Genomic DNA, 18938 nt, shown 5'->3' with positions numbered 1-18938 from the left:
CTTAGGAAGTCTATAATGTTGCACACGTTGGATTCTCAGTCATGGTGTAGCTCTGAACGACCTGAAGACAGTGGCTCTATACCCCAAGCCAAATTCCCAAGTATATCTTTCCGGAAGAGGAAGCAAGGTCAGAAGTAGCATTTCCAGGATATTCATTCACTAGAGCCCACTTCTGCCCACCCAGAACTTCTAAAGACATCTGTCCGTAGGTGTGCTTTTTTTTTTTTTTTTTTTTTTTTTTTTTTTTTTTTTTTTTTTTTTTTTTTTTTTGTCAAAATTAGATTAGCTTTTCCAATGGGAGAAAAAAATGATCTCAGGGTTTAGATTTAAAAATAAAACCGTAGGCAAGGAAACAACAAAGCCTTGCCGCCTTGCTGGTTGCTATAACAAGCAAATAGGAGTCAGCCAATCAGTGTGCAGAAAGACCTCCAGGCCCAGCCAATGGGGAGCGCGCGCCGTGCGTGCGGCTGCCCAATGGGGCGCGAGCGGTGCGGTATTTGAATCGGCGACCGGGCCGTGAGAAGTGAGCAGCGAGACCCTGAGACTCCCAACGGCGCCGCGGACTCCGGTGGCTCCCCCAGTCCGCACTTCCCAGCGCGGCCCTCATGGCGCTGCTCCGACGCCCGACGGTGAGTGCGCCCGGGCTGCGGTGTCCTGCCCTGCCCGGTGGCCCCGGAGGCTGCCGGCGAGGCCTTGGCAGAGCTCTCTAGAGGCAAGGGCCTGGGGTCCCCATCGCTGTCACTCACTGCTCAGGGCTGCGCTGCGCTGGGGATGAGGACCAGGAGGAACCGGGAAGCCCTCCAGTACCATGTTTCTGCTTTTCACATTTTTTCACAGTTTGCTTTGTGTGAACTTCCCATTGGCATCTGCACACTGTCTTCCAGGCCACGTTCATTAAAGTGTGGGTTTGTCCTCTTAAAAACAAAACAAAAATCCACCCATGTGGAAAAGTGCAAAACTTGGACCCCAGTATTGCAGATGAGGGGGAGAGGGGACGACACGTACAAATTCGTATTTTGAGAATGAAAATATTACTAGCTTTTAGGCTGGAATTGTACCTGGGTCTACTTTACCTTGTTGAAAACAAGAGGCGCCGACACAGCTGGCTGCCATTATCCTGGCTAGTTAAAAACTGCCAATTCCTCTTCCATGTGAATTTAAACCTAGTCTTCATTACCAGGCTTTAACCTGGAAGACGTTGGACTTTTAAACACATTCTGAAATTAGCAGTGGGGTGCTGGCAAGAAAGATTCGACATCGTGGCTTAGGGAATCTAAATCCTAAAAACTGATGAATATACAGCCAGGGTTCGAGTCTTGTAGATATAACTCCCACTGACAAGTAATTTTTGTCTAATTGGTTCTTTCAAGTTATTTAATACTTAAACTCTTTCTGTTGGGATGAGCTAGGGTTTTGCCTGGCTTATCCTGAGAGGTCAGTTTACTCCGCCCCCAGTTGGGAGGTATTTTAGAATTAGGGACCCCCTAACTCTCAGGGACGTATTTCCTCATGAAATATTTATTTTTTTTTAAGATTTATTTATTAAGTATACAGTGGAACAATTTTTTTTTTTCGGGACAGGGTTTCTCTGTGGTGTTGGAGCCTGTCCTGGAACTAGCTCTTGTAGACCAGGCTGGCCTCAAACTCACAGAGATCCGCCTGCCTCTGCCTCCCGAGTGCTGGGATTAAAGGCGTGCGCCACCACCGCCCAGCCATGAAATATTTATTACTTCTACAACAGAGTAAACTTTGGGATATGAATAACAAACCTTGTTTTGTTAACTGTCAGTAGTTTTTCCTTTTTCATACAATTGTATCTCTCCTGTTTCACTGCAAATAACTTTAACTTTAGAGAGTCTGTGCTATAAAAACCTGTGTTTGTGTAAAAAGCCCATCTCTGTAGGTGTCATTTCTTATTCCTTATTTCATTATAATATGAAAGCTACTGTAGGTCTGAGACACGGGCGTTTTAAACAACCCGACCTATTATTAACTCGTGGTATCAAAGCTCTTTATCATTACGGATATACTCTGAAGGGAGGTTTCTAACTAAGTGACTACAAGGATCGCTTGACAAGAGACACAGGCTTATTGAGAAGCAATCACTGAGGTGTGGAACTTTGACATCTCTTAAAGTCTACTTGAATATGCAAAACAGTTCGTAAGAGCAGTAGGGAGATCTTTGTTTTACAGGTAAGGTAGGTGTGGGGGATTTGCCTAATTTTAGAGTGATACTTCAAATAGCAGTTTCAGATTTCCTAAAGTGCACCTTTTCCCTTTAAAAAAGACAAACTTTTATTTATGTGCATGAATACTCTTCCATGTATATGCAGTACGCTGAAATCCAGGGCAGGGCGTCAGACCCCTGGAACTAGCATTACAGGCTGTTGTAAGCTGCCAGTGGGTGCTGGGGTTGTCCACTCCAGGAGCAGCCAATGCTCTTAACTTCGGAGAGCCATCTCCAGCCCCGCTTTCCCCTTTATAAATAGAGTGCGGCCTGACCACCTTGTCCAGAGCAGTTCTGGAGTATCTGACATTAGTAGGTGGGGATTTTTTTCATTTTCTCTGTTTAACTTTTTGTTTGTTTGTTTGCTTGTTTGCTTATTTATTGTCAGTTGTGGGTCTTTTGTTTCTGTTTTGTTTTAAGGTGTCCAGTGATTTGAAGAATATTGACACAGGAGTTAATCCGAAAACTAAGAGCCATGTGACTATCCGGCGGGCAGTTTTAGAAGAAATTGGGAATAAAGTTACAACCCGAGCAACCCAAGTGGCTAAGGTAACAGGGGCGAGGTGACCTGTGTGGAGAGCCACGCTGTATAGGGCCTGCACTGGTTGTCTTGCCCTGCTCACTGGTTTGTTTGTTTGTTTTTTTTTTTCCCTTATAGAAACCTCAGAACATCAAAATACCAGTTCAGCCCCCCAAAGTGACAAATGCCAACAAACAGCCAAAACCTACTGCTTCCGTGAAGCCGGTGCAGATGGAAAAGGTAGGAAGACCAGAACTTACCTGTATGCATTTCCATTCTTTAATTTTAATGTCTCAAGTATGGGTATTTTTCCTGCATGTATGTCTGTGCGCCACTTTCGACTCTGGTGACCTGAGAGGCAAAAAGAAGGCATAGGATGCCCTGTAACTGGAGTTACAGGAGGTGTGAGCTGGCGTGTGGGTGCTGGGAATAAACCTGAGCCCTCTGGAAGAGCAGCCAGTGCTCTTAACTGCTGAATCATCTCTCCAGCCCCCAACTTGGTGGGTTTTATTAAAATAATGCACAGTAGGAATGACCTTCCTTACCACTGGAAGCCTGAAACTTACATAAAAATAAGACAATCCCTTAATTGTACATTGATTAATGGGGGTCTCTGTAACCGAGTAGCTCAGCTGGACTTAGAATGCCAGGGAATGGTGGCTTACCCATCTCCCTAAGAGCAAATGTATGCACGCTCTCATATATAATTGCTATGAGAGACTTTGTTCGAGTGACAAGCTATGACAGTAAGCATTTCAGTGTATCTGTCTCTGAGTGTGTGTTGTATGATTTCACTTCAAAGCGAAACTTCAGACATTCTCGAGAAATCCCTATACTGAGCACTTACTGTACACATCCAGTTGTGTTAAGGTTCCAGCGATGTCTTGTATCAGGAGGCATATCTAGGAGGGACCTATGTTCCCCGAAACAAGGTTAGCAATCTTAGGGGGTGTCATTAATGACTTGAGGCATCACAGTGTCGGGTGGCTGGGAAGGCCGCAGTCTCTGGAAGACAACTCCAGAAGGGCACAGATTCTAAGGGACTCTGTGGCCCAGGGCTGCTTGGTTCTCAGAGGGGTGTGTATGTCAGAGGATAATCTTAGATGTTGTTTCTTAAGCAGTATGGCCTTTTTTTTTTTCTTTTTTTTTTTTTTTTTTTTTTTTTTGAGAAAGGATCTCACTATATAGCCCCAGCTGGATGAGAGCTCATAGATCTGCCTGCCTCTGCCTCTGCCTCTGCCTCTCAGAATAAAAGGCATGTACCATCATGTTAGGTCTCTCCTTTTCCTCCTTATAGGGTCTCTCAGGTAGCTAGGAGCTCACCCAGTAGGCTGTGCTGATTGGTCAGTGAGCCCGCTAAGATGGTGTGTCTCAGACTCCCTAGCACATGCCACCACCACTGTTAGCTTTAATACTGATTTGGATTCTGGGCATCAAATGTGGATAAGTACTTTACCACCTGAGCCATCCCCCCAGCTTCCGTGGTGATTCTGAGAAAACTTGACAGAAAAAAGTGCCTGTTGGGGTTTGGATGAGAATAACCCCCATAGGCTCATGTATTTGAATACCTAGTTCCCAGCTGGTGGAACTGTTTGGGAAGGATTAGGAGGTGTGGCCTTTGTTGAAGGAGGTATGTAGTTAGGGGTTTACACCGTTCTGGAACATTTAGCTCTCTCTTGTCTTTTGTTTGTGGACTAAGATGTAAATTCTCAGCTGCTACTCTAGCGCCATGCTTGCCTTCCTGTTGCCGTGCTCCTTGTCACGATGGTCATAGACTTTAGCGCTCTGCAACTGTGAGACCCAAATTAAGTGTTCTTTTTCTATACGTTGCCTTGGCCATGCTGTCTTATCACAGCAATAGCACCGTTTTAGTGATTAAGGGCAGCAGCAACATCACAGCACAAAGATACAATAGGCTGGGCTGGAGAGATGCTCAGAGGTCAAGAGCACTGGCTGCTCTTCCAGGGATCCTGAGTTTAATTTCCAGCAACCACATGGTGGCTCATAGCCATCTATAATGAGATCTGGAGCCCTCTTCAGGCCTATAGGTATATATGCAAACAGAATACCGCGTACAAATAAATAAATAAATAACACCACTCCCTCCCCCCCCAGGTTTCTCTGTAGTTTTGGACCCTGTCCTGGAAGTAGCTCTTGTAGACCAGGCTAGCCTCAAACTCACAACAATCCGCCTGACTCTGCCTCCCGAGTGCTAGGATTAAAGGTGTGCGGCGCTACCGCCCTCCTTAAATAAATAAGTCTTAAAAAGTGCAGTAGGCTTATATAGAATCATACATAATCCTTTAGTCAAGGGGTCTGCGGGTCTACGCTAGTCAGAGGCTTGTCTGGGGAAGCAGGAGATAAGGTTGGGAAGAAAGTTGCAGATTGATTTGTAGGCCTTAGGGTCTGGATTTTATCTCTCTTGTGTGTGTGTATGTGTGTGTGTGTGTGTGTCTTTCGATGCAAGATCTCATGCCCTCAAACTGAACCACATGTCTAGGCATCCCCTTACTTTTTAAAAATGTTGCATTTAGTGTGTATGTGCGCATGTGTGTGCATTTGGAGGTCAGAGGGCGACTTTCCAGGGTGGCTTTTCTTCCTCTATGTGAGTCGCAGGGTTAGGGTGGCAGAAAGTGCCTTTACCCACCGAACCATTTCACAGGAGCCATCTCTCCTCCTCCTCCATCCCTTCTCTTTTAGGGTCTTTAACTATAGCTCAGGCTGATCTCAAACTCAGAGTAGTCTCCCTGCCTCTGCCTCCAAGTGCTTGAATTATAGGCATATGTCAGCATATGTCAATCCCATGCCTGGCCAATGAATATTTATTTGATAAGAATAACTCTTTTTTTGTTTTTTTGTTTTTTTTTTTGAGACAGGGTTTCTCTGTAGCTTTGGAAGCCTGTCTTGGAATCATTTGGTAGACTAGGCTGGCCTCGAACTCATGGAGATCCGCCTGTGTCTGCCTCCCAAGTGCTGGGATTAAAGGCGTGCGCTACCACCTCTCAGTGAACAGAAATAATCCTAACTGGGAGATCCATTCAACATATTTAATGATATCCTATACAATCATAACTATGAATTAGTACAGCATTTAAAGATGTAAAGATGTTAGGAACGTTAACTGACAAAATCAGATTATAACACTATGTAATGTGCAAAATCAGATTTGCTCTTTTTCTTGGTGGTGTTTCAAAACAGGGTTTCTCTGTGTAGTGCTGGCTATCCTGGAACTCAGATCCGCCTGCCTCTGCTTCCCAAGTGCTAGGATTAAAGGTGTGCGCCTCCCCCAGCTCAGATTTGCTCTTTAAAGCATGCATTTGTGTAAAATTTTAATTAATGTTGTATTTTTGAATATTGGCTTTAAGAAATTCAGGCTTCAGGGTCAAGGGATACAGCTCAGTTGGTGGAGTGTTTGCCCAGCATACATGAAGCCCTAGGTTCAGTGCCCAACACTGCATGAGCTAGTCCATGGTGGTGGCCATCTGTAATCCTAGCAGAAGGATCAAAGTTCAAAGCCATCCTTGGCTACTTACAGAGTTCAAGGCCAGCCCAGGATAAATAATTCAGGCTTTCACAGAAAACTGAAGCAAAGAAGAAAGACATCTATTTGTCAATCAAGATGGTGGTAGCTCAGCTGTAGAAGCTGTGCTTAGCATGTAAGAGCCCTGGGGTTTAGTTCTCAACATTAAAAAACAAACAAACAAACAAACAAAAAAACAGTGTTTATAAAAGAAGAAAGAAAAAGTTGTTTCTTCCTGTGACCTTCAATGCTCCCTCTCACTCTGGTTTTCTTTTTTCCATGGCTTGAGGCCCCCTGTTTCAGACAAAAAAGAGCTCAGTCCATGTAAAATCCCTTCCAGCTTCTCGGGACTAGAGAGATGACTCCACGTGCTACTCTTACACAGGACTGGAGGACTTCGTTCCCAGCACTTGTGCTGGATGGCTCACATAACTTAGCTTCTGGGGATTCAACCAGTTCAACCTCTTCTGGCTGCTGTGGGCACTGCTGTGCAGACCCGCCCCCCCCCCCCACACCCCACTGGTTAGAGGATGTGCTGGGTGTTGTGACTTAGGATTATCATCAAGGAGCAGTTAGTTACTGCCACTCAGACACACTGACTTCAGATTCATAGTAGCGAAGGAAGCATGGAGCCCACAGTGTCTGCAGGAGAGCCTCGCCTCTGGCAGGAGAGCCCTCTTTGAGCCTGGCCATGGCTGTTACCTGCCCTTTTGCTGCCACTTTACAGACCGTCTCTGGAGTTGTGCACACACCAGTGGAGCGTAGGGGTTCTAGTAACTTCCCTAGAAAGCTGTTGATCTCTATGTCCATGAAAGCAGATGTTCCCAGAATCCCAGGTTATAAACCTGGAGGTGGGGGCGCCTTGCTGTGTGCATGAGGCAGCTGCTTCTCAGATGGCTGAGACTTAACTCAGGCGTTCACAGCACTTCTCACACAGCATTTGGTGTGCGTGGGGGGAATGAGGAGGGAGGCGACCAGTGTTTTTTCTGAGCTGGAAGGCCTCGGTAAACACTGACTAGTTTGAAGGAAGAAGGGTATTTGCTGCAAATTTGGGCAAGCATGGGTATGGACAATCAAGATTCCTAGGGTCCAGACAGACCAGGCAGCTAAGCATCTTGGGAAGTGTTTTTCCGTTCACAGCATTACAGAACAGTGTGGTGGCAGGTGTCCCAGCTCTGAGGGCGGGGCTGGGGGGGGGCAGTTCAAGATCACCGAGTTCAAAGTCAGCCTGGGCCATGGGAGACCTCTCAAAAGGAAGAATGAGAAAGAAAATAAACAAAACCTGTAAGTGAATGGAAAATAAGCACTGTGCTCTCGGCTTTTAAATGAAAGGAGTAAAATGAAACAACTCTAAATCTGGGCAATAGATGGACAGGACACAGCTAGCCTCTGTGCTGCCTCCTGAGGCCCGGGCTGTGTTCCTGACAGTCACTGTAACAGGTTCTGCTCCACCACTGTCCTGATCTGAGGAACGCTTGTTGGAGCAGTTCCTCATGAAGCCCCTCCCTGCCGCACTTCTCTATTGCCCACCTTGGAGGTGTGGCCCGGAGCCCCAGCACTGAGGCAGGGCAGTAGGACTGTGGGCCAGGACAGCCTGCTGCTTTTCACGGCAAGACCCTGTGTCAGCAAAACAGGGAACAAGGCAGCAGCGTAGGAGCGCTCCCTGTGCTCACCCCTGGACAGCCCCCACCCAGACTTCCAAATAAGGAAGTCAGATGGCAGGCACATCCTCAGCTTCTGACTGGCCTTTCAGTTATCCATGGCAACCAATAGGCTTCTTTGTTAATCTAGTTTGAAGGTTTTAACTTGCATATTACTTCTTCCGTTTTAAAATTGCTCTTAATAATTCATTTTTAAGGACAAATTTTGAGTTGCTGACCCTAACTAATGATGTTTAAATTTCATGTTTATATTTATTTTTTTAACTGATGCATAAAATGGCACTTATTCTTGCATAATCATGTGACCCTTTGAAATACACACACCAGGCAAATGAAGGTTATAGCTTTGGAGGGATGGGCAGCATGCCATGAGATCAATCTGAAGGAAAGACAGAGGGACAGCCGCTCAGTAACACCATAGGCTGTATTCAGGATGGACCCACAGTGGGGTCTCTGCTTTAAGACTTGGAGTCCTTTCAGCTCACAAGCTGGGGTTGCTGTAGGGCAGAAAGGGGACTAGAAGTCTTGCCTGTTCTGCCTGCAGCTGGCCATCGTTAAGGGTAACTGAGTGCTGGATCAGTGGGGAGGGCAAGAAACTAGAAAAACAAGTTGCTTTAGTTCTGGAGCCAGAGTACTTTAGTTTCAGGACTTGACAGTGTTCAACTAAAATGGAGAAGCTTTAGCAGGGGGTGGTGGTCCACGCCTTTAATCTCAGCCCCTAGGAGGCAGAGGCAGGCGAATCTATAAGTGTGAGACTAGCCTGATCTACAAACTGAGTTCCAGGACAGCCAGAGCTGTTACACTACTATCCCTACAGATTTGAGACAGGCTCCCGCTATGTAGCCCAGGCTAGCTTAAGCGCTGATCCTCTTAGTGCCTCACGCAGTGTACAGAGGGTGGCACGGTGGGCCTGCAGCACTTAGTGACGTGTCTGAACAGTGATGGAGTCCTTGAAAGGGTCACGCTTACCCAGCAATCTGTATCTCATTCGTTCCGAATCTCTGAGGTTTTAGCCTTTGTTGGTCTGGACCTTCGTATATCGCTGAAGAGGCCGATCATGTTTTGAACTGCCTCTTCCCTAACCCTCCACCTCCTGTTTCCTACTCTAAGACTAGAAATTATTAATCTTCAACTTAGTTACAATTACCTATGTGGTTTTGTTTTAACTTTTTGTTATTTTTGAATCATTTTCTCACTCTAGCGCTGTTAACCTGGAACTTTATAGCTCAGGCTGGATTCGAGTTCACGGCTATCCTCCTGACTTACCCTTCCTAGTGCTCAGACTGCAGGCCCGAGTCAGCACACATCCTGCTGGCTTACATGAGCTGTGCTCTGGGTTTGCATTTTGTTCCCGTTAATATGTATTCTTCATGGTCTAGAAGTCAGTCCTGTTCGGCACTTTGAGAGGGGCCGCTTATTCTTTTCAAACAGTAGTTTATACTTCATTATGAAATATTTATTTGAGCCGGGTGGTGATAGGACACGCCTTTAATCCCAGAACTCAGGAAGAAGAGGAAAGTGGATATCTGTGACTTTGAGGCCAGCCTGGTCTACAGAGCAAGTTCCAGGACTGCCAGGGCTACACAGAGAAACTGTCTTAAAAAAACAAAAGGAGAAAGAAAACAAAAAGAAAATATTTGTTTGAACTGCATAACTTTTTTTTTTAAATATTTATTATGTGTACACCATTCCTTCCATGTGTGCCCGCAAGGCAGAAGGGGGTGCCAGGTCTCATTATAGATGGCTGTGAGCCACCATGTGGTTGCTGGGAATTGAACTCAGGACCTCTGGAAGAGCAGTCAGTGCTCTTAACCACTGAGCCATCTCTCCAGCCCCTGAACTGCATAACTTTTTAATTTGTGTGAATTTACAAATAACCACCCTGTCAGCATAATAAGTACATGGATCCAGGCTGCATCCCTGCTAAACCTTGTCGTCTCCTTATTCAGACTGAATAAGCCCTCCTGCCTTCTGCTTGCCAGGGTCTACACTTAGAAGGAGTAGTAGAAGAGCAAAAACATGACTGCAGGGGAGGCTGCTGCCGGGGAGCCATCAGCTCCCGTGTTCTCTGACCTCTGTGGTCTCACATTCGTTACTGAGCACCCACTGTGTGAGGGCTCCTGTGTGAACAAAGTAGTTAACTAGATACACAGAACTCGCGGGAGACAGAAAACAAGCCGCCTCTGTATCAACAGTGTGCGGGATGCAGGGGTAGGCGCTCCAGCAGCACGGTAACTCCAGTCTTCCCTACCGGAGTAGGATCCTTTGCCTGCGCCTGAGGATGTCTCCATGAAGGAAGAGAACCTCTGCCAAGCTTTCTCTGATGCTTTGCTCTGCAAGATTGAGGATATAGATAACGAGGACTGGGAGAACCCTCAGCTCTGCAGTGACTACGTGAAGGACATCTACCAGTATCTCAGGCAGCTCGAGGTGGGCAGGCCTTTATGTCTGGGTTGCACTAGCGGTGTGGACCTTAGCAGGCATGTGGGGAGGAAATGACATCAGCTTGTTGAACTTTTGAATTGCCCCAATAGGTTTTGCAGTCCATCAACCCGCACTTCTTAGACGGAAGAGATATAAACGGACGTATGCGTGCCATCCTGGTGGACTGGTTGGTCCAAGTTCATTCCAAGTTTAGGCTTCTACAGGAAACTCTGTACATGTGCATTGCCATCATGGACCGGTTCCTCCAGGTGAGTGCAGCTGGGGGTGTGGTGCTGGCTGCCCTGTGCAGTGGAAAGTGGAGCTGGGGCTCCCAGGAAGTAAAAGACTGGCAGCCTATCGGAGATGCCAGAGAGTTTCACAGAGAGTTTCAGTTGCTAAAATGGGGAAGCAGGCCAAAGGTGTGAGGCCTTTAACGCTGCTGACCAGCTCTGGGCAATCCTGTTCGCTCCAGGACACACATTCACAGTATCCTTTCCTGAATCTTTTTTTGATTTGATTTGCACATAATGGAAGTATCTTGGGGGATGAGCCTCAGGTCTAATCCTGAGGTCACTGTGTGTTGAAATAGGGACGGCGGGGCTGCGTCCCCGGCACCCGGCCGCCCGCATGGCTAGTTTATACCCAGAAATAATTACACGGAAACTGTATTCTTTCAAACACTGCCTGGCCCGGCTAGGTCCAGTTTCTTATTGGCTAGCTCTTACATATTGTTCTAACCCATTTCTAATATTCTGTGTAGCCCATGAGCTGGCTTACCAGAGAGGATCTTAACCTGCATCTGTCTGGAGTGGGAGCATCATGGCGACTCCTCCTCTAACCTTCTTTCTCCCAGAATTCTCTTCTGTATACTCCGCCTACCTAATTTTCTATCCAATAAAATGGGCCAAGGCAGTTTCTTTATTAGTAAGAAATCATTCCCACATCATTTCCCCTTTTTCCGTTTAAACAAAAAAGAAAGGCTTTAACTTTAGCATAGTAAAATTACATATAACAAAACAGTTATCAAGTAAGAATTACAGTTACAATATTTATATCTATTTTATCTCTTATCATAACTAAGGAAAACTATAACTATTTATTCTTCAACTCCATCAAAGACTCCAGAAGGATATAATATTATCTAAGTAAACAAGAAATAAGAAAACTCTAGAAATGACAGAGACATCTCGCTGCCTGGACAGTCACCCAAAGTTCCTCTGTACCGTTGGGGCATCCATCTTCGGCCTACAGGCCCATGGTATCCAGAGACATTTCCATGAAGCAGGAAATTTCAAAGACAGTTCAGTCATTTTCTGCTGTGTCCTGCAGAATGTCTCGCAGACTCTTTCATGAATCAGGAACCCCGAAAGACCATCTCACCTTTAGGCAAGTTCAGCAGTCCTCTCTCTGAGGGTTCTCTGTGTCCAGTTTATGCAACAGTCCAGGCAAGAGCAGTTTCTTGCCCAAATGACTATCCAACTCCATAAGGATCCTCTTCGATGCCCATCTTCCTCTTGAAGTAGCTGGTGCTGCCAGGAGCAGACGTGTCTCCTTGTCATGAAAAGTCCTAAGTTATTAAAATATTTTAAATGCCATATTCTGCAGTCTTTGAAAGATATGAAGAATGCCTATCTAACTGAAATATATCTCTATATATCTAGAAAATCTAATTAACATGACTACAAGCTTAACTATTAGCGATGATTATCCATTAACAACCTATATTTCCTAATTATACATTACATTTTTAAATGAACTACACAATCACAATACCTTAATCAAGATCAAAAATACATATACATATAACAAAATTGACCTTAAAATCCATACCAATGCAAATTATTCATATCTATATCATATCCCCCTTTAAATGTAAAAGAACATTTATAAACAATATTTGGGAACATGGGCGTAGTTTTTTCTCTCCAAACTGCTTCCTGCTGAATAGGGGCGTCGTTAATTAGGTTGTTCATGATATAACCTGTATGCTAGTTTCATCTCAGTTGGCAATTGAGCGAAGCAATTTTTTGAGGGTGTTCACAGCAACCTTTCAGGAGGGCGTGGTCTATCATACCAAATCGGAATAGATGCAATCCACAGGGTCTCATCCTCTGCAAAAACAAAAGAAGACCCTCTCCAAAGCATCATATCCTTAGACCCAAATTCTGAAATCATAATACCCTCATGAAATCCATTTTGGTTTAGCTTGGCAGCCCATATAATGAAATGTCTCTCTGTACTTAGCTCCTTCACAGTCAAAAATTTTAAAGAAAACACAATGTACATAATCCAGACTCTCTGTGAATTTTCCATTTTTACGTGGCTTATTTTTCTTTATTTCTCTTAATCTATAACTATCTGTACTTCTGTACTCTGTCTCTTTAAAGACTTTACCCTTTTTCTTTTTAAGACATTAACTTTATTCTTTATATTCTTTTTCTTCTCTTTCCCAAGCCTACGTACATTTATCCAACAGTGTCTGAATCTGTTTTATTGTGAATCTGTAACTTTTTTACTATCCAGGAGCACTTTGTTTTGCGCCTTTAAATCACTAAGCGCTTAAGAATCTAAGCTGTGACATTCCTAGGTCAAAAACAGGTACTGTATGCTGGCCCCGCCCAGTCCAACATGGCGGAGCCGCTCGTGCCTCTGATCCTTGCACATTGCACCATTAGCATGGCGGAGCTGCTTGTGCCTCTGAGCTGCGGCACACAATGTCCCCCTTTTAGGCACACAGCAGTCTAGTTGCCATCAAACAAATCGTAGCACTTTAATCCAAATGCTCCATTCATAAGCTCTGTCTCCCGCCGGAGCCAGACAGAGATCACAATGGCGGCACAGCCCAGAAAGCCGGCATTTTAAAACAGCCAGTTTTTTCCTGCTGCCGAGTCAGGACAATTTCTTTGCGGCACGCAACCCAGAAACAGCAAAAAGCTGTCTTAAATTCTCTCTCTCTCCTTTTTAAGCCCTCTCAGGTTTTTAAGTGGATTTAGCCCATCACGTCTGGGCGCCATCTGTTGAAATAGGAGCGGCAGGGCTGCGTCCCCGGCACCCGGCCGCCCGCATGGCTAGTTTATACCCAGAAATAATTACACGGAAACTGTATTCTTTCAAACACTGCCTGGCCCGGCTAGGTCCAGTTTCTTATTGGCTAGCTCTTACATATTGTTTTAACCCATTTCTAATATTCTGTGTAGCCCATGAGCTGGCTTACCAGAGAGGATCTTAACCTGCGTCTGTCTGGAGTGGGAGCATCATGGCGACTCACTCACTAAGCTGCTTTCTCCCAGAACTGTGTGAGGTCTTGCATGTATACCTTGTATTGCAAGGCTAAAGGTAGTTTTATCTACTAATTTCAGTATGTTTATGTTTTGACTACAGCTTGTCACGTAAGGATAGGTATTTTGGGCTAAGGAGTTTTGGTTTATGGGTCCTGCATAGCTATGGTCGTTTGTTAGGGAAATAAACCATCACGTGGCACAGAAGTGAGCCGAAGCCTCTGCTGGTGCCCACACCATTTTCACTGTCTGATGCTCTCAGTGTCCATGCTCCCTCATCTCAGAGCTGAGGGAGAGAATCGTAGTTTCTCTGTGCAATTGCCCTAGCTGTCCTTGAACTCACAAAAACCTGTCTCTGCCTCCCAAGTGCTGTGATTAAAGGTGTGCGCCACCACCACCCAACTAAGAATCTTGATTTCTAACTAGCTGTGGTAATGAATCACCATAGAAATGCAATAGAGGGCTGGAGAGATGGCTCAGAGGTTAAGAGTACTGTCTGTTCTTCCAGAGGTCCTGAGCTCAATTCCCAGCATCCACATACAGAATGAGATCCGGTCCCCTCTCTGGCATACAGGCATACATGCAGGCAGAACACTAGATAGATAATAAACAAATAAATCTTTGAAGAAAAAAAAATGCAAAAAGAGGCCAAATCCTTCCCAAAACAAAGAGCAGGGATACCAGTGTAGAATAGACTGAGAACCCAGAGCATGAGGGAGGGATGTAGGGAGTGGCTGAGACCCTCAGCCACCTTTGAAATATTCATCAGCTGTAATGCACAATATGCTGAGTGCCTAGCAGAGGTATCAGATGTCTGCTTTACTTGCGGTCTGCTGCTGCTGGAGCCCCACAGCTTTGAGACTGCTAGGCAAAGCAGCCACTCTATCTGACATCCCAGGGCTGGGGGTGGAGCTCAGTGCTAAACAGCCAGGGTGTTATTCATCACAGCACCCTCGCAGACTTAAAAGTCAATACTCATAATAAATGGTTAGGCCAAGTATACAGATTCTGCTCTAACGATATGGTGATAATTATCACTTAAAATAATGACTGTGAGATACTTTCAAATCCTAACTAATAGACTGAGTGGTTCTCAGTATACTCACTGGGCAGGAAAATACAGTATTATCTTGTGTGTAGACTTCCAGTAATGAAAGCAAAAGCAAGAAAAGCAAAGTCCCAGTTAAAAAGCTAAAGGGGCTGGAAAGATGGCCCAGTGGTTAAGAGCACTGGCTGCCCTCCCAGAAGACCTGGGTTCAATTCCCAGCATCCATCTGGCAGCTCATAACTGTCTGGAGCTCTAGTCAGTTCCAGGGGGTCTGAGACTGTCACAGACAGACATACATGTAGGAAAAACACCAACACACATAATGTAAATAATTTTTTTTTTTTTTTTTGGATTTTTCGAGACAGGGTTTCTCCGTAGCTTTTTGGTTCCTGTCCTGGAACTAGCTCTTGTAGACCAGGCTGGCCTCGAACTCACAGAGATTCGCCTGCCTCTGCCTCCTGAGTGCTGGGATTAAAGGCGTGCGCCACCACCGCCCGGCTAATAATTTTTAAAAACAAACTAAACCCACATTTTTACTTGTGTATGTTTGGGGTGTGGGTGGGTGTGCCATGGGATGAAGGTAGGAAAGACAACTCGGGGGCTGGTTCTCACCTCTGTGCCATATGGGTTCCAGGGATTGAACTCAGGTCATCAGGCTTGGCAGCAGCAGGTGCCTTTACCCGCTGAGGTGTCTCCATTCCCCTCCTTACCTCTTGTTTTAAGAAATTTACATTTACTGGGGCTCAGAGGTTAAGAGCACTGGCTGCTCTTCCAGAGGTCCTGAGTTCAATTCCCAGCAACCACATGGTGGCTCACAACCATCTGTGATGAGATCTGGTGCCCTCTTCTGATGTGCAGGAAGAACACGGTACACATAATAATAAATCGTTTTTTTTAAAAAAAGAAGAAGAATTCCACGTACTTAGTGTGGCAGCCCCTGTGGAGGCGAGAGACGGCTCTGAGCACTGCTTCTCTCCCTCCACCTTGTGGATGCCGGGGCTCAGGCTCGGATCCAGGTGTGGTAGTCGGCAAGCCGAGCCATCTCGCCAGTCCGTTTTAGGAAGTTTAAAGCACACACTTTAGCTCACTGAGGTTTTCCCCCCAACTCTGAAGCATTGGGGAGAGATTTTTGTATGCGTGTGGCAATTTGTTTGAACAAGAGGCTTTTCAAGGTGGTTAGAGGTGTACTTTTGAGTAGGGAATATTTCAGCCTGCCATACAGTTCTCACTTTTTGCTGTGACTTGCAGAGCACACCAAGTACCAAGTCAAGGTCGTGCAGACATTTGGGACCACCCAAATCTCTGGCGTCAGGTCCTCTGGGAGGACCCAGTGAGATGGTGTGTTGGAATCTTACCACTATGCCCTGCTCAGTGATTGCTCTTACTGCCACGGTTCAGGTCTCCTGTGTCCTGCAAGAACTTGGTTCCGTCACCCCATCCGCCCAGAGCCCTGGTGGAAACTGATCAGTGGTGACTCCGGATGTGTTTGTTTTCAATCAGGCTCAGCCCGTCTGCCGGAAGAAGCTGCAGCTGGTTGGGATCACAGCTCTGCTCTTGGCTTCCAAATATGAGGAGATGTTTTCCCCCAATATCGAAGACTTTGTTTATATCACAGACAATGCTTACACCAGTTCCCAAATCCGAGAAATGGAGACTCTGATTTTGAAAGAGCTGAAATTCGAGTTAGGCCGGCCTTTGCCACTCCACTTCTTAAGGCGAGCCTCCAAAGCTGGGGAGGTGAGTGCCACTGTGTCCCAGAAGGTTGGCTTGTGCTCAGTCTCACCCCAGCGCAGCCGAGAGAAGGCTCCCATAGACAGCTTCTGGTGGGAGGTGAGTGGCCGAATGCAGGCTCAGTGTGCTGCTGTCTCCTAGGTGGACGTGGAGCAGCACACGTTAGCCAAGTACCTGATGGAGCTGACGCTCATCGACTATGACATGGTGCATTACCACCCTTCTCAGGTCGCAGCTGCCGCCTCCTGCCTGGCTCAGAAGGTGCTGGGCCAGGGAAGATGGGTGAGTTTAAGGGAGAAGAAGAAGGCTGCATTTGGAGCCCGTGTGCTGTGAACTCGGGGCCCTGGGTCTGCGAGGCATATACTTTACTGACACAGTCGCTTCTCAAGTCCGAATTTCACTGTGCCGTGGCCCGCAAGCTTCGGCTAGCACTGCTGACCCGGCTGGGAGGCGGGTGCCACTCTGGGGAGAGGGCCGGTACTCTCTTGTGTATGTGTTTCGCTCTGCCTTTGCCCAGCAAGGGGTGGAAGAATGCTTGTTGCTTGGAGCGCCCTCCAGACCTGTGCAGCTGCTCTCAAACATGTCATGAGCACTTGGTCTGTTAGAGCTGAGCGCCTTTTACTGTCCTAAGCGAGCCTTGTCTCAGGGACGGAGCCATGCTCTGTGGCTTGGTGCTGGTGAAGTGGTTGGGCTGGACTGGGTTTTATAAGGTAAAAATTTCCCCATTTTTTTTTAAATTTTAAATTTATTTTAGTCCTATTTTGGGATGGACCCCAAGCCCTCACTCATGCCGTCACAGCTGTATCTCCAGCTGTTATCACTTTGATACAGGGTTGCACTATGGTGTCCTGTCAGCCCTAAACAGTCACTGGGATACAGGCCTGCACCACCAGCCCGGCTCCCTCGCAGCTCTCACACAGGAGACGTGGCGTGTGTTCTCCTACAGGGAAGGAAGCATTTGGGGGCCCTTCATGGCTTCCGCTTGTGTTTCAGAATTTGAAGCAGCAGTATTACACAGGATACATGGAGAGTGAGGTGCTGGAAGTCATGCAGCACATGGCCAAGAACGTGGTGAAAGTCAATGAAAACCTCACCAAATTCATCGTAAGTGCTGGCATCCTGAACTCGGGGAGCGCTCGGTTCTGGGCTGTGTGTGGAAGTGATGCTCTTACAGCATAGGCTCCAAGAATGGAATGTACCCATTGGTTAACCTTGGCTAGCTAAGGAACTTGGTGCCTGCTCGGCCAGCCCCTGCGTTCCCACACTTGCATCCGCATCCTGAGCAGGCACACAGCAAGCGGGGAAGATTGTTTGCTGTGGGGCTGGGAAGAGAAGGCCCCCTCTAGTGGCCTCCAGTTCAGCTCATTGTTACTCAGGCCTTTTGAAAAGGCTCCTAGTGAGTGAATATGGAGAAGGGAGAGGGACCTATGCCGGGAAAACATGGGGGGGGGGGGGCGCTGTGCCTGTGGGACACAATATCAGCATCCCCCAAGAGGCCAGTGACAGAACAAAGTGTTTGTGCCCTTACTGCATGATCTCGCTGGCGCGCAGTTCTCGTGTGACTGTGAGCTGGAGGCATAGTGACTGGGATTTGTGACGTTCTAGTAGCCATACACTCTTAACTTTTTAAGACAGGGTGTCTCTGTATCCCTGGCTGCCCTGGAACTCACTTTGTAGACCAGGCTGGCCTCAAACTCACAGAGATCCGCCTGCCTCTGTGCTGGGATTAAAGGCGTGCGCCACCACCGCATGGCTTAGTTCCATTTTTAAAAAGCATGTGTATGAGTGTTTTGTCTGCATATCACATACATACCAGGTGCCTGTAGAGGCCAGAAGAGGGGGTCTAATCTCCTGCGGGTGGGGCTGTAGATGGTTGTGGGCACTGGGAATTGAACTGGGGTCCTCCTGAAGACCATAGAACTACCTCTCCTTTCCCAGTTTGTGCTGTCGGTCCCAGTATCACAGTGCCAGTGCCCTCACCCGTCAGACAGCTCCCAAGAGGGCCTCTTCCTCGGATCTTGAAACTGTTTCACTGCTGTGCGACTAGCAGGGCTGGAGGGGCCCGCTTGGTGCAGGTGTTATGAGGGGAAGGCCCGGGGATCGGGCATCATCAGCTGTCTGAGATGCTGGAGATGGCGGCCATCGCCCTCACAGCTGTAGGTTAGACCGGGTATGCTGGGCGGTCCTGAATCCTACTTAACCACAACTGCCTTCTGCAGGCTGTCAAGAACAAGTATGCCAGCAGCAGGCTCCTGAAGATCAGCACGATCCCCCAGCTGAACTCCAAAACCATCAAAGACCTTGCCTCCCCTCTGTTGGGCAGGCTCTAGGCATCTCTGATTTTGTACATACTCTAGTTTACTTCACATCTTTCTCAGACTCATTTTTTTATGTATTGAGAAAAAATAAAGCTATCGATTTTCTTAAGATATCCTGTGTATATTTGTATACTCTATACTGAAGAAATGTAAAGGGTTTACCCTAACTGTGCTTTGTATTGAGGAAGAATAAAGCTATTGATTTCCTTAA

General features: G+C 46.6%; 1 protein-coding gene across 1 annotated transcript; it reads left to right on the top strand.

The window, feature by feature from the left end:
- Positions 1–477: 477 nt before the first annotated feature.
- On the top strand, positions 478–18938 carry Ccnb2 (cyclin B2). Its single transcript, XM_050127416.1, has 9 exons — positions 478–629; positions 2648–2776; positions 2886–2987; positions 10188–10358; positions 10463–10621; positions 16179–16415; positions 16551–16691; positions 17403–17513; positions 18629–18938. The coding sequence occupies exons 1-9, from the start codon at positions 606–608 to the stop codon at positions 18737–18739; spliced, it is 1185 nt and encodes a 394-aa protein (XP_049983373.1). The 5' UTR covers positions 478–605; the 3' UTR covers positions 18740–18938.

Source organism: Alexandromys fortis, unplaced genomic scaffold, assembly GCF_014885135.2.
Source record: "Alexandromys fortis isolate MF-2015 unplaced genomic scaffold, M_Fortis_MF-2015_v1.1 scaffold_22, whole genome shotgun sequence".
Taxonomy (NCBI): Eukaryota; Metazoa; Chordata; class Mammalia; order Rodentia; family Cricetidae; genus Alexandromys; species Alexandromys fortis.
The sequence above is the reverse complement of the archived record's forward strand: the minus strand, read 5'-3'. Positions and strand labels throughout refer to the sequence as shown.